Below are 15,116 nucleotides of genomic sequence, written 5' to 3'. Positions count from 1 at the left end.
AAACTATTGTCTTAATGGTTCGATCGCGATTTCTTATGGAAATATTTAAATGTTGGAAAATATGACTACGAAAAAAGAGAGTTTATTATTATTATTCAATATATCAAATTAAATTCGATGTTGAAGCAACATTGAAACCAGAAAAAGAAGTTTATTTCTTGAAGTATTTGCTCGCATTGTTAAAAGTAAGAGAGATATCGGTTTTCGACAGAAATCGAGTTACCGAGGCAGCCTGTGCATTAAACACTCCTGTTACTTTAAGCGTAATTCGCGTGGAAAGAAATTTAGTTTGAATTTTATCTCTCTGGTACATACGTACATCTCTTTGCTGTACCTATATTAACATTTCGTTTTTCATTTCATTATTACACGTACATTTTTGAGTGCATTCTGTATCCGTGTGAAGAAGATAGCAGATTCCATTAAAGAAAATTCGATTCGAAAATTTAGAGACCCACAGAGTCTATAAAAAGCTCGTTTCACGACTTCGATACGCTCTTCTGAATAAAATATATCTTTTTCGAGACATTCCGTTACAGTTTTAAAAACCATTCTTCTTTTAACCTGTTAGCTACAATGATATTTTTTATAACAGTCTCCGTTAATAGAACGAGTTATAAATATTTTCGTATTCGATTTTCAGTTACATGAAATCGTATGGAAACGAAACAACCGATTTGTCTTTAAATATCACTGTTTCACTTAATCATCGTTTTGTTAGTTTAGAGCAACCCTTTATTACAATCAGAATATTTTATATTAATGAAGAAATTCTTTCGGATATTAATATTTTATATAATCTTTTAAATTCTTTAAAATAATCAAGTTAAATAATTCATAATATTTTACACTCTACGTATTTCTATGTTAACTTTGCTCTCATGTACTAGATTTGAAAAATCTATCTAACAGCGTCATAGCGTTCCACGATTATAGCAACGATAGAAATTGAAATGTAATTCCGACAGAATTTGTTCAATTATAAAGTCAGGAAACTTTGCTCATTATCATTGCTTAAATATTAGAATGTAACGTAATCTATACGCAAAATAAAACAGTGGGAGGACTGTGTCTGTACATTGTATATTGTTGTAAATTTCTCCCGTTATAAATTTCCAAAAAAAAGGAAACAATCTTCAAAAATCTGATGATCCAAAGTTAAAAAAGAACGTACAATAAATAAAAGTTACACAACTTTTAGACGAGAAGATTTAGGCGACCAACGAGCCACCCTGTACTTTCATTCATTACTTGAAATAACGCAGATTTTTCAGCCGAAGAGGACGCTCTGTACATTCCGTTAAAAATAATCAAGTGTCCGGGATTTACGCTATCTCTGAGGGCTAGTGTAAAGGGCTAGTGTAGAGGGCTGGTGGTAGACAATCTCTCGTAATTGATCTGTTATTAGCTTGACTGAATGGCGAGCTAGTGGCTAGAAAAAGGCAAACAAGTACCTTCGAGGACCTCGTCGAATATCGATCTGCTCATCTTGGAAACACAGTTCCTTTCTTCGCTTTGATCCACTTCGTTCTCCCTCTCGACGTTATTGTTCGTGCGGAAGATCGACTCGAGAACCTGTCTGGAAAGCAACGGCGAGCCAGGCTGTTTCAATCTCGTTCCATTCACATTGGCGAAAACGTCGCATGTGCTCGTCTCATTGTCGCACATGCTTATGGTCGACGCGTTATCGGTGATAAGCTTCTCGGTGTCCGAGTCACCGGCGTTGCTGTAGTAATTATTGCTGCTCTCGGACTTCTTGAGTATCGACTTGGAGACCCGCTGCCTGTCTATGAAAGGCACGCCCTCGCTGTCTATCGAATCAGCGGACAGGGAAAGCTTGCTGTCGGTGTTCGTTCCTGAAATTTGCCTTCGATGACCTGCATATACAGTGCTTCCAAGTATTGCGTTGACCCAGAATATAAAGGAAATCAATAGAAGGGCGAATCGACAGGTAGACGCGACTCGAATAATCTTTAAAAGCCAGCGAATGTGAAACGAGCGTGATACGATACGTTTGATACACCCTCGTTTACAAGTGTTGCGATAGTTGTGGGAACTTAACTGAATCTATCCATTTTTTTTACATTTTGCATACATTTAACCAATTCGTTCGCGTTTCGTCAGAAAATAATGAAAATATATCTAAATTATGGTATATGTTCGAGGAACGACAAAGAAAAATTTTCTCGACACGGAATCATGGCATTCGTGGAATAGAATTATTCACGATAGCATTTAGATAAGAATAAGAAGTAAGTTCATACCACTTACCTGTGTAATGCCTGGGTCCAATGCCAGAGCCGAACAAATGATGATGTATAATTCTCGTAGCCGAGACCAGGCTGCTGTTGGTCGTGGTAAATGGCTTGCCTCCTCGTAGTCCTCCGTAGTAATTGTTCTCCATGGTTTCCTCTTTCGTCATGCTACGAGCCACAATGCTTTCCTGGTCGCTGATAAATTGCGCGCGTGGTCTTACGCTCTGCAATCAGCCGCGCCGGGTAACTAATATGCGACATTACTAAGCAACTAACTTCTTCGTTAGTAACACACACACATATAATACACAAATCTCGATCTTTCCATCAGTCAACTATTCGTTGAAGATTATCAACGATGAACAACCAATGAAATTCTACGATGATTAAAAAAAAAGAAAAAAAAAAAGAAGAAACGTGCACCTATGTGAAAAGTAATTGTACGTAAGTTGTTCCTCGACATTGAATCGAGGAATCGAGAAGCGACTGGGCGAAACCTGGACGGTGACAAATTTCCATTCTTGTATGTGGAAACTTGATGATTTAGGGAGTCAATATATAATCAGAAACATCACACGGTTAAAGAAAAACTTCGATGTTACAAACGTTACGGTTTAACGTTTTCAGTCCATTGGAAGTATATCCATTAATTATTCCAATTATATCCATTGGAATCATAATATTGCTAACGGTATCACAAAGTAAAAATCCTTTTCCCCTTCGCACGTTCTTTTTCTTTTTGTCTTTTCTTTTCTTTTTTCTTTCTTTCTATTCCACGCTCGTCATCGTCTCTTTATCGCTTTAGACGACTCATCCCAAATTATAGCGAGGTAAAAGACCGATATATAGTACGTACGCTATGTGCAAGATTACTTAACTGCAAATTACAAAAGTCAACGACGCGTTAGTCGTTAAGTCGTACGTTATACCCTTGAGCTTCAATGTACTGAAAACTGCGAACACGAGTCGTTTTTCGTTTTTAATGAGCGTTCGTCTACTCCTTACAGGCAACTCCGATAGATACCATTTCGATATTTCGAATGGTTATTCGTGACAGTTACTTGTAATTGTTCTATGCATGGTACACGCTTAATAAGAACGACACGTGTAACAAATCGTTAATAGACTCGAGTGCAAGGGGTGCGTTAATGAATGCAGTTAATCGAGGCAGGGTGAGAACGCAAGCAGGTTAATTGTCGGATGAAGGGGGTTTTTAGCGATTCGTGTGACAAAATAATACCGGGAATGTTTCCTCGACTGAAAGTGTACGGCAAGTCGGTTACGCTGCAACTGTGGCCTTTTGTAATCGAGATAAATCACGCCTCTGGGTAATCTGCCAGGCCAAACAATAATCTCTCTTTTTCTCACTCTCTTTCTCTCTCTCTCTCTCCCTCCCTTTCTCTCTCTCTCTCTTTCTTTCTTTCTTTCTTTCTTTCTTTCTCTGTGTCGTCTGTCTTTTCTTTCGGCACGGCAATTTCGTGCAGTATCGTGTGTATTTGTGCAGACCCTTCTCAGACAAGCACCAGGGCACATTCGGTAATGTACGATCGCCCTCGGCTAGTCGTTCAACTGTGCTCCGTTTGCGATCTTGACGGTTCGTGAAACTGAAAAAAGCAGTGATGATACGCTGTCAGAGCTCGTGCAATAATAATCGCAGCCTTTTAATTATCGCGGTTAGTGCAGGGGCGAGGATCGTTTCGAAATGTGGCGGTGGACTTTTACGGTTTCGACTAACGATAAATGGGAAGAGACGTAACGATCAACGATGGGACCAAGTCTAACACGTACATACAGTACTGTGCATGAGTATCTGGCCTCGTAGCTTCCAAGTTACTGCAAACATGTAACATATAGTTTGAAAAAAGTTCCAGCTTAGTCGAATCCTCGTTTGTGATCTTATCTCAGGTAACAGTGTACAGTTAGTGGATATCGATAGAAACAATAGTCGATATTAATTAGTATAAATAAAAAAGTTTCTAGGAGAACACCTAAGTTAAGTGACTTTGAGCGTATCTGTTCGACATTGAGATGTTAGAATGATTGGAATACGCGCTTCCAGTCACGTTTCAAAATTGTTTGTATAGATTCCATAAAGTATCAGCTATTTATCTCAGATGAATATGAAACTTTTGATTGACGCGGGCGTATTCCTCGTTTCAGTTTCAATTTAGCTGAACATTTGATCGCAGTCATCAATAATAGAGAAACGTTCTTCTATAATAATATTCAGAATATACTTAAAATATTAACGTTCTCATTGGATTGCATCAAGTGTCCAGATACTTATGCGTAAACAGTAGCGTAAACACAGTCGGAGATAAAAATAAGTGGATGGGCGATGGAAGTAAATATTACCGCGTCAGATAGCTAAATAGATATGCATGGTAGTGTACATACATATTTATAATCCGAATGAAATCCAGTAATCGCTTTATAGGATTGGAATACTACTCATAAATAGAATGCAGATTTTTACACTTTCGTAGAAAATTTGAAAGCGCAAAATTGCACCAGATGCACGGTTACACGAACAAATATAAAAAAAATATAAATCAATATAAATCAATTTCTTATCGAGATTCTACTGTGACGTTAAATTATATTCGAAAAGAATACGAATTTGCATAAAAGTCCGCAATCTACTCGTAAGGTGTACTTGCTAAGTGCATTCGATCTTCTCAAGTTGGTCTCGAACGTCGGAACAAGTACTCGTAAGTTTCGAAAATCTACTTGTAGCTTTGATATTTAAACGAATCGAACCCTCTTACAAGTAGCGATCGAATCGCGAGATCGAATTATTATTTTTATTATCTTTCGAATTAAATGTTGAAGTAGATTTATAAAGTTGAAGACTTTCTTATGAATTTTGAGAAACACGATTTTAAGAGAGAATCTCCGGCAAAGTGCTTGTAAAGTTTCCAATGTTCCATTGTTCGACCAATGTTCCATTCTACTTGCGAGTATTTTTTTTTTTTCATTTCTCGAGGCACTTTTTTTATAGAGCGTTCGAATCTGTCGCGTTTAGGTTCGAAATATTTGATAGTATTGTCGAAATAGAATTATAGAGAGTTCGAATCTATTTGGTTCGAGCCTACTTGCGACATGTGTACATTAGTCTACGTACATACTTGAGCTCATCACTAATAACGATAAGCTTTTGAGAGGCGAGTCAAAAATTGATAAAGAGGAAGATTCTATCGATATCTGATAATACGAAGCTTTGAGGGTTTAATTATTTCCTTCAAGAATAATCAAGTTTTTCATTTTCTTTTTTTTTTTTTTTTAAGTAAGATGGAAATGCTAACGATACGTAACTATGTGTATTTTGATAATGGTATTTTAACGTAAAAATATTATTAATGGTACAGTGGTGTATAATAAGGTAACATGGCTCGGATGAATAAAATCAAAATGCTATAACGAACGCGGAAAAATATTATCGATTGCCTTGCGATACTATCAATTACTTGCTCCACCTTTGTTGTCATGGTAAAGATCAAACATTGACGATGAATCTGTTAATCTTTTTTAAGAGCATTGAGCAACGTAAGAGGCTTCTACTTGTGACGAGAAGTATTGGATTGTTCATCAACATTTTCATTATTGCTTGTAAAATTAATTATTGGTTGAGTTCAATTACTTGACTATTAATTGTTTCTACATAACAGCAAAAATATTTCGTTTGATTATTTACAACTAATATTAGCCATGGTGAGAAAACTAAATAATATTGCTATGAATACAATGTATGAAAATTAATCTTATACATTACGTTTGTACATTATGTTTATATTATATAGTACCTTTCATTTTACATTAAAATTTTCCCATCTACATATACGAGATAAATATATGTGTATACACATGTATTTCAATTTATGTTAAAACCAACTGATGCTACAACGAGGAGACGTTTAGAAACAATTACTTCGTTTTAATATATCCCACTGTATATTGTTTATTTTCACTTATCATTTTAATTTTATGACGAACGAAGATCTGCACAAGTTCAGTGAATTTTAGACAAGTCTAGGTAAGTTTAGTATATTGGTGTGTAACAGCTTGCTAAGAAGAAAATTATATCTTGAAGAGTTTGAATGAAACTTTTATAGAAGATGTCAAGTTTTTGCTAAGTCATTATGCTTTACATTAACTTTGAATATATTTGCACAGTTATCACAACTGATTAATGACACGGTTAGCAGGCATGGAAATCTCCTGATAATTAAGTTCTAATATGAAATTCAAAGACCAGGAAATAATTAAACACATCGATTTTGCCAGAGTAACCAAACGCGCAGCCGTGCAGGTAAACGAGGAAAATGTTGAAAATAATGCAAATTAAAAAGAGAGAAATGTAAAACCTACAGCAGTCGAAATTATATAGATTATCTGTAGCGTATACAAATTTAGCTATGCGATTTCAAGATTTTATAGGCAAATGATTTTTCTGTAGCAATTCATAATTAAAGGGCTAAATGACGCACGAATGATATTGCTTATAACAATGTAATATACTTTTTTGTATATGTAAAATACTTAGAAAAAGAGTAGGATACATATTCATATTTTCAAATAGCAAGGAAAAATTTGACAAATTTTAAAGCGTTATTTCATCTCTATTTCTGTACGATAGTCTCATAAAAGTTTATCACGTGTATAATTTTATATCTTTGACCGTCATTTTATTATATAATGATGGCTATAAATATCTAATATATAAATAAATTAACTAATATACGGTATATAAATTATATAAATACATCATACATATATATATATATAGTATTTATATAATTATACGTATAAATATGTTTAGATCGAAGCAAGCTAAAGCTACAAAGAGAAACTACATATTCGCTACACTGAACTGACTAAACTACGATACCAGAATGGATATAGCGGTAGCAAAACTAAAGTGAAAAACTAAGTGTGTGTATACGTATGTTTACGTATCGAGAAATTTTCTATTCTATAAACGTCGTTAGTTAGTAAAAGAATCATAAAAAGGAAATAAAATAAGAAAAAGCTATAGGAAAATAATAAAATCAGAATATTTCGTGACTCGAAATCATATAAAAATAACAAAACGAATATCTCTAAAGGAAACTACCATTGAAACTATAATATAATGGAAATCATGCTGTTTCACAATCGATGGCTGTAAGTGTTCGTATCGAAAATCGTTTGATTATTATTAATACCGTACCGAAAACCTTACACTCGTCTCATTGGTGGAAAATAGAATTTGATGACGCACACAGTGACAGAGAAAGTAAACATTAAACGCAATATTTATCATGCACGATTAGTCAATGGTTAATTAAATTACGCTTAGAAATTTTGCCGAACGTACAATACAGACTTAGGTACACGCGATCGTTTCACTTCAGTAATTCGTGAGAATAATTGCTCTTAAGAAATTTTCTTAAAAACTTTCCTTCGTACGAATCTTTATGTTTAAAGATATTTTTTTTTTCAATAATTTTTCTTACGAGCTCTTCTCAACACTTTCAACAAATAGCCACGTAACGCACAAGTCTTCGCACAAGTTAAAAAGGTATTCTACCCTGGAAGTTACAAAGATCCAAATCTTTTAGCTCCTCGTTTTAGTTGGAACGTATTCTTAGGAGTATGAGAAGAAATTGATAGAATTTTCAGGCTTATGGATATTTCAGGATAAAGACAATTGATTCTAGTTCGGGCGATAGCCACAACACTCTCGATGAACTCTCAACTCTTCGATTCAATCGCTTCATTTGCATAACCACCTATAAAGAGTATCTCAATTTATAGATACTGTCGTTCGAATATAACCACCGGATGATTTATTCATAACTGAATAGCTAAAACGCGAAGAAACTCTGTTTAGGTATAAAGACCTCTTACACGAATCACTTGTTTCTCTCGCAGGTTTAAGTATGAAACGTTAATTAGCCATTAAAGATTTTATGGATCGCTCGTTCTCCTCACAGCTTCGCACATAAAATTTTAATTAGCCATTACGAATTTATACAGTCGTACAAAATAAAATTTTAATTAACTGTCTCAAACTTTTACAACACACTTAAATCTCCTTCAGGTTTAGCTAGATTTTAGACAAATTTTAGTTAGATATCTTAAATTTATACGTAGGGGAAACCTTCTGTCTAGTTTTAATTTCTTTATGACCTTACAATCTCCTCTACGACCATAGAAAAATAAATTCGTATGAACATTTGCAATTGTTTCATCGCTACTGAGGACAAAAGAATCTTGAAAAAGATTGGATTTAGAAATCCGATATAACGTTCATTTGTTTGTGCTTCGCCTTTCGAACGAACGATTATTATCAGAACATGTGACACGACTATTTGTGCAATGTAGTATCAAATGGAAAATGCTTTCCAAGTTCCAAAATTTAGATAGATAACATTAGCGTGTACGAGAATTGAATTCGACCATTGTTCGTAATCTATCAAGACACACGACTATGTCGTAATCTCCAGAATGATAATAGCTTGCACGAAACTCACCAATATCTTCTCAAACAAAGACCCTTTAATCTGTGAAGAGGAGTACATCGTCATTCATCGCAGAAGGCACGTCATAAATAGATAACAATTCGTCATAAGAGCCGTCTTGAGAGACAATTTAAAGGACAATGGATCGACTGAAAACCTACTACGCTGCCTAAAACATACCAAACTGTACAATAAATGGTAAATGTTGCCCTTGTGTCGCCAATAATCCATACAGGTGATTTATGCGACGTTAAATGATCGAAATAAACAAAAAAGAAAGAAGCTTTCATTTCATTGTCAGTTTAATAATAATATTTTAATAATTGTACTTATAACTATTATATTTTAATATTAGTACGTTCTTAATGACAATTTCAACGTTAATAATCACATCCTTGATAACTACGTTATTAATAATTATATCATTAAAGATCGAGTGAAAAACTAGTTATTCGGACTAGAATACCTTTCTAAACTTGTTAGCTGCTAACACATCCACTTTTGGTTCTGCAGTTTTACCAAAATCCAGAGACTTTCTAAATTTTGGTACATAGGAGAAAGAAGCTATAAGGAGATGAAAATAACGAGATTGAGTGAAGAAGACACAACGATGGTTACGAAGGAACGACGTCGAATACGTGCGATTATATATAAATAATTACGAGGATGAGTGAATAATTATCCGCAATAGTTACATTCTTCTATGTTGTATTTTAAATTACATTGGATCAAATTTCTGTTAGTATCTGCTTGCCCTATGTTTGCTGATTTTTCGAGCCGATATATCATTAGTCCATCTACAATAAATCAGATCGAATAAATCAGAATTTTATCCTTGTTCAACCAGTATATCGAACGGAAAGCGAATTTGTTTTTGTTTCGCGTTTATAGTACAACCAGACTGTGGATTTATGGGAAATTTGACGGCACAAAAATACACAGAACGCACGTAACAGGCAAAAATATGTAAATAAACCCAAAACATAGTACTCGTTGTAATATTCAACAAATAAAACAATCTTGTACCTATGAAGATAATATAATTTTACAAAATGGATTTATATTCCATGAGGGCAATGAATAAATTATAATATAAATCATAGAATAGATCGGAATTGCCAAAACGATAAGAAACTTTTAGTAGAAAACTTACTAAAATCCATAGTCTATCGATTTAAATAAATTAGAAAAATAATTAAATTTTTATTACTTTAAATAAACCGCACTCTATCTGTATTAACGTTCCAATAAACTTCATATTTTTGATAATTATTCACTCAGCATCGTATAATTAGGATAATTACAGCTCGTACGCGAAAGTGTTAAGAATTTTTCTCAAAATTCCTTACAGTTAAAGCGGTTTCACACTTTTCAGTGGATAAACAGCGTTTAACGGATGTTCCATAGATACAGGTGCAAAGATGGATAATTGGAAAGGGATCGATGAAAAAGCAAATAACGAGCATACCTGCTGAATGCGAATTTTTCTATGCTTGGGCACTGTGTCGTTTAACGTAACCCTGCTACCCTCGTTAAAGGGACGAACGTCCTTTAACGATTCAACACTCGCTGACGCGTCGCTGACGTTACGTCCGACTTCACCGGAAGCGGACTTTTTCACTCTATTTTCACACTTCTCCGCAGCTTCCAGTGGATTCACGTACAGATTACTGTCTGCTTCTTCGGTCAAATCGCCCTGTGAAACAGCACAGTTAGCATAAGATTTTCTCTATAGATTTCTGTAAGATATTCTGTCTCATTGACAGTGTCAGGCATTTAAAATTGGTATTTTAAAATATTCGTTAATTTATTAAAAATGTATTTCAAAATAAACAAGTTTATTGTGCAATAGGTTTAAAGTTTATCCAATTGTTTTTTAATCTTTTTGCGTGTTTTATTTATAGGAATATTATTATCGATTTAACGTACGTCCAAAGGATGCGTATCAAATATAGAAAGCGTAATAGAATGCTCGCAAAGAGTACCGGCAAATATATAAACATGCCAATAAATATATATTTACTAAAGAAATTAATAATAAAATAACGAAACCAATGACATAATAATTCGGAATGTTGTTTCTTACATCTTCTTAAACAATAAAATACATTCGTAGAACAATTTTCTTCAACTGAATTTTATTGCAAATTTGTGTCGCCATTCCATTTTCAAAAGCTCACTCATATATTTCTCTAAAACTAGTCAAATTCTTCTCTAGATTGTAGGCATTTTAGGTTCAGGGAAATTCTAAACTACTCTTGCCTTCATTCGAAGCAAATTTTTAATTCTATCTTTCAAGCTACGTCTAAATAAATTATTTACAATTTTATTCAAAAGTGTTAAAACGTCTACCGTAAGGTAAAAAAAAGAAAAGTATTCTAAATCGAAGGTTTCAGCATTGTCCGCACTACGATAAGAACTAGCTCGTTCGGCAATTTCTCGAGTTAAGTGATAGTTAGCGTTGTACCTTATTGTTATCCGCCGAATGACCAGCAGAAGAAACCTATGGTAATTAGTATTCGTTCTCACCGATGAAACACAGTCAGTAAGGCAACAATATGCGCAAGATGTTACAATAACTTTGCGCGTACTGTACGATAATATACGGAGTCGAAAAGGAGAGCAACGTTATATGTTAATTACAGTTAGAAATTCAAGCAGAATCGTGTAACAAGAAAAGTATAAAAAAAAGCAGCAGGAAAAAAAGAAAAAAAAAGTCGGAAAAAGTGCAAGCATTAATCAACATCTTATTACATACGAGAAAATAAACGAAGAATAAATAAAAAAAAAAAGGTAGAAATAACGTGACACATCGCGGATACGTACAGTTACTCGTATTTAATATTCTGACACAGCAGTATTTCTGTATTTGATGGTTCGTTAATAAAAGCGGATTTATATATCGCGTTGCTTATTTAGCGAAAATATAAATCATTTATCGTAGCTTGAAAATACGCAAACATTTTCTTCCTAACGACAACGCTCTTTATATTTCCCAACGATATCTGTTACAATCGATGCTAATATAATTGAGCAATTCAATCGCGGTTCAATATACCATATGAAAGGGATGTAAAGAATATAGATTTTCTAAAGTGATAAATATAACGGAAGAAGCAGTTTATATAGCGGAAGAATAAAATGAAATGAGGAAGAAGAGGGAAGGGAAAAAGAAACGAATAAAGCGAGGAGAAAAGCAGAAGTCACGGAAGTTTACGTGAATTCAGAGAATATAGAAAGATTTACGCTACCTTAAGAGAACAGTCACTTTCTTCTTATTTAGTGTTTTATATTATTTACGTTAATCGAAGTTATGTAGACGACGAGAAGGGAAACATTATCATTGAATAGAAAAGAAAAGTAACCGTACAATTTCTCGATAACTGTCATTCCTTTCCCTCCGATGAATTACGATAAAATACAATAAGAAACGAGAATACTATAACAGCAGGAAACGTTATTAACAGAGTTGTCCTTCATGAAAAAAGTATTCTTTTCTTTACGCGACACGTTAAATTTCTTGGTGTATTATAAAAACATCCGCGTTAATTTCACTCGACGTTGATTATACAAGACAATTAGGCAAAATAAATCTGTTTGTAAGAATCGTCAGAGCACGGAACACGCATAAGTGGTCCGACTATTAGCGTGACAAGAACCAGGGTGTTCTGTTAAAATTGTTTGTTGAAGATCTAATTAAACGTTATCGTTAGGACGAAACTGTTTACGTGATTTCAAGCCACGATAAATTGTTGATATTCTCGTAGAACGAGCTACGCTGTTTGAATCATCCTCTCTATTATTAACGAACCAACAAATACGGAGACAGTAACGTGTCTGAATATTATTAGTACGAGCGACTGTATTTCAGTGAATTGAATTCACGAATTCAATTGGCCAGATTGTCGCGGCCAATCGATTCCATACTATACCTGCGAATGAGACGGATGCGTTTGACAGCTGGCATACGTATCAGAGCTGTCTACGCTTCCTTGCTCGTTGTACGTTCTGCCAAAGCTGGGGACATCCACCGGTTGTGCCGGGGATGGTTTCATTTCCACGGCGAAGATCTGCTGATGCGCGACCGGCTCCATCGACATGATTCCTCCGGATCGCATCGACTTCATCTCTTGGCAGATGGGATTACGAAAGTCGCTGGTCGCCAGTGGCATTATATCTTCCGCGTCTCTGAACTCTTTGTATTCCTAGAAACACGACCAAGGTGAAAAGTCTCGGTTTGTCGAAGACGAACCGCCGCATAGCCAAGCGTCGTCGCCTTCAACATCGTTGTGATCCTAAAAATTTAACATTAAACGGCGCGTCACTCGTCGATAAATGGTTGTAACGTGAATAGACTTGGAACTTCGTGCGATCGTTGATTTAACGTTGTTGCGTCCTTTGGATCGTCCTATATTTTCGATAAAAAAAAAATGTTGTTCTTTCATTATTAAAGTGCGAGTTGACATTATAAGTATTCGCGAAGCAGCTAATTATGGTATTAACATCGTTATGTTAGTCAATAGACGATCGATAAGGCGAATATACAATGGTGGTACGCCTCTTTGTATAATTGTTGATTTAACTCTGCTGCGTTCTTTGCATAGTTTTTCATAAAAAAAAAAAATGTTTTCCTATCGTCAAAATGCGAGAATGAGTTAATATTATAATTATTCGCGATGCAGCTAATTATGATATCGAAATTATTTATTACGCTAGTCGATAAATAATTACAAAAATATACAACGGTAAAATGTTTCTTTGCATGGTCGTTGTGTTCTTTCGATCATTTCCCATTAAACAGAAAATGATTTTTTATTATTCAAATGCGAGAGTGAGTACTTTACTTCAGAGAACTTTGTTTCAATGAAAATAAGCAATTAAGACAAAGAGTTAGAGTGGATGCGTTTTCTGACGAACCAACGTTCTCGCACATCTGGCACAATGTCAGAACAATCAAATATACAGAGAATGATCCACGAAAAAAGAGCTAATTTTGACAACAGTACGAAATGTTGCGAACAAAATTGGTAATCAATGAAGAATCTATCGATATAAAAAATTTCAAGCGTTATTCTTTTTTAACAAAAACTGGAGTCACTTTATAGTCTTTTAAATGGTACTTTCTTTACCATATCCTTAAACTCGAGAAAAAGGATGAATTCAACGATATGATAACATTGTCAGTATAATTATCCGATACCACAATAATATATTAATTTATTTCTAATCAACGGAATCAACAACCGACCTGATTACACCGATGTGACACATGTGATCGATATGAACATGTTCGTTTGTTGAGAACGTCAATATTATGTATCAACATTAAGATGGAATTCGCAAATGGTAATTCAGGGATAGATTAAATTATTATTAAATTATCGTAGCATCGTATCTCCGTGTCGTCGTTAAAATCTACATACAAAAAGGAAAACATATTCGTCTTTCCGTATACCTAAAAAACATGTGCTATTTAACATATGCAAAACCAAAAGTAACAGGAAGTAAACCGCAATATAACGATATAAATATAATTTTTATAAATAAATATAACACTTTCGAATCTTTTTATACCAATAAATTCTTCGTTTGATATCGGTCGACTTTCTTTTTGGAACATGTTCCGTGTTAATCTCGCCAGAAATCTTGACTCGCTGCGGTATCCGCTAAGTGTGAGAGGAAAATACGACAGAAACGTTCCATCGAATAGCACAATTTCTCGTTTCGCTTTTATGTAAAAATTCTTTCCGGGGCATTAAAAGCTGCTCTCGTTATTGAAACAGAGGAGCGAAATCTAGCTGCAAAGATCTAAAGGACTACAGCAGCGTTAAATCGACAACGTAGTCGACGAAAAGGTCTTTCTTTCGCAGGTCTTCGTAATAACGTTTGAAAGTAGCTTGAACAGCCCTTTGCACCGTTTCTCTCCGGCTCCATCAATCTATCGCTCTACCGGCTAAAAAACTAGTTTAAATTGATCAGAGTCTAAGAACGAGTGAAACGAATTGCTCCGGGCTCCGTTTAACGACGACAGCCGCGCTCGTTTAATTGAAAAAGTAGTCTCTTCGTGTGCTGTATGTATATACATGTATTAAAAGTTAATGGAGAAAAAGGAAGAAAACTGGTATCGTGTGCTGGCTAAAATAATCGCTATCTATACGTATAACGTGACCTTTCTACTTTCCGTATTATATACTCGCCTGATGCGGTCCAGAATTTTCGCATTTGCACGATCATTAAGTAGATTAGAGGAAGACGGTACATATACAAGTACATATACATGTGGGCCTGTAATAAGGTGCGTAACTTAAGAAAAACAACGTTTGCAATTTAGTTAGTCGTATTCCCAAAGCTTGCCACA

General features: G+C 34.8%; 1 protein-coding gene across 17 annotated transcripts in view; it reads right to left on the bottom strand.

Annotated features, from left to right (window-relative positions):
* Window positions 1-15,116, bottom strand: part of LOC122571651 (potassium voltage-gated channel protein Shab) — a 70,332-nt gene that overhangs the window by 6,763 nt on the left and 48,453 nt on the right. For 5 of the 17 annotated variants that reach the window (XM_043735686.1, XM_043735692.1, XM_043735693.1 and 2 more), the window contains 5 exons: window positions 12,691-12,963; window positions 11,226-11,261; window positions 10,227-10,454; window positions 2,272-2,479; window positions 1,455-1,877 (listed from right to left, as the gene is read on the bottom strand). In XM_043735686.1, coding sequence (XP_043591621.1) covers window positions 1,455-1,877; window positions 2,272-2,479; window positions 10,227-10,454; window positions 11,226-11,261; window positions 12,691-12,963 — 1,168 coding nt within the window. Of the gene's footprint in view, window positions 1-1,454; window positions 1,878-2,271; window positions 2,503-3,495; window positions 3,860-8,770; window positions 8,943-9,224; window positions 9,323-10,226; window positions 10,455-11,225; window positions 11,262-12,690; window positions 12,964-15,116 lie in introns of those variants that run through there. The other 12 variants (XR_006318134.1, XR_006318132.1, XR_006318137.1 and 9 more) reach the window with 12 other exon arrangements.

Source organism: Bombus pyrosoma, linkage group LG10 (genome assembly GCF_014825855.1).
Source record: "Bombus pyrosoma isolate SC7728 linkage group LG10, ASM1482585v1, whole genome shotgun sequence".
NCBI lineage: Eukaryota > Metazoa > Arthropoda > Insecta > Hymenoptera > Apidae > Bombus > Bombus pyrosoma.
Note: the sequence above shows the minus strand (reverse complement) of the source record. Positions and strands in the feature narration are given on the sequence as shown.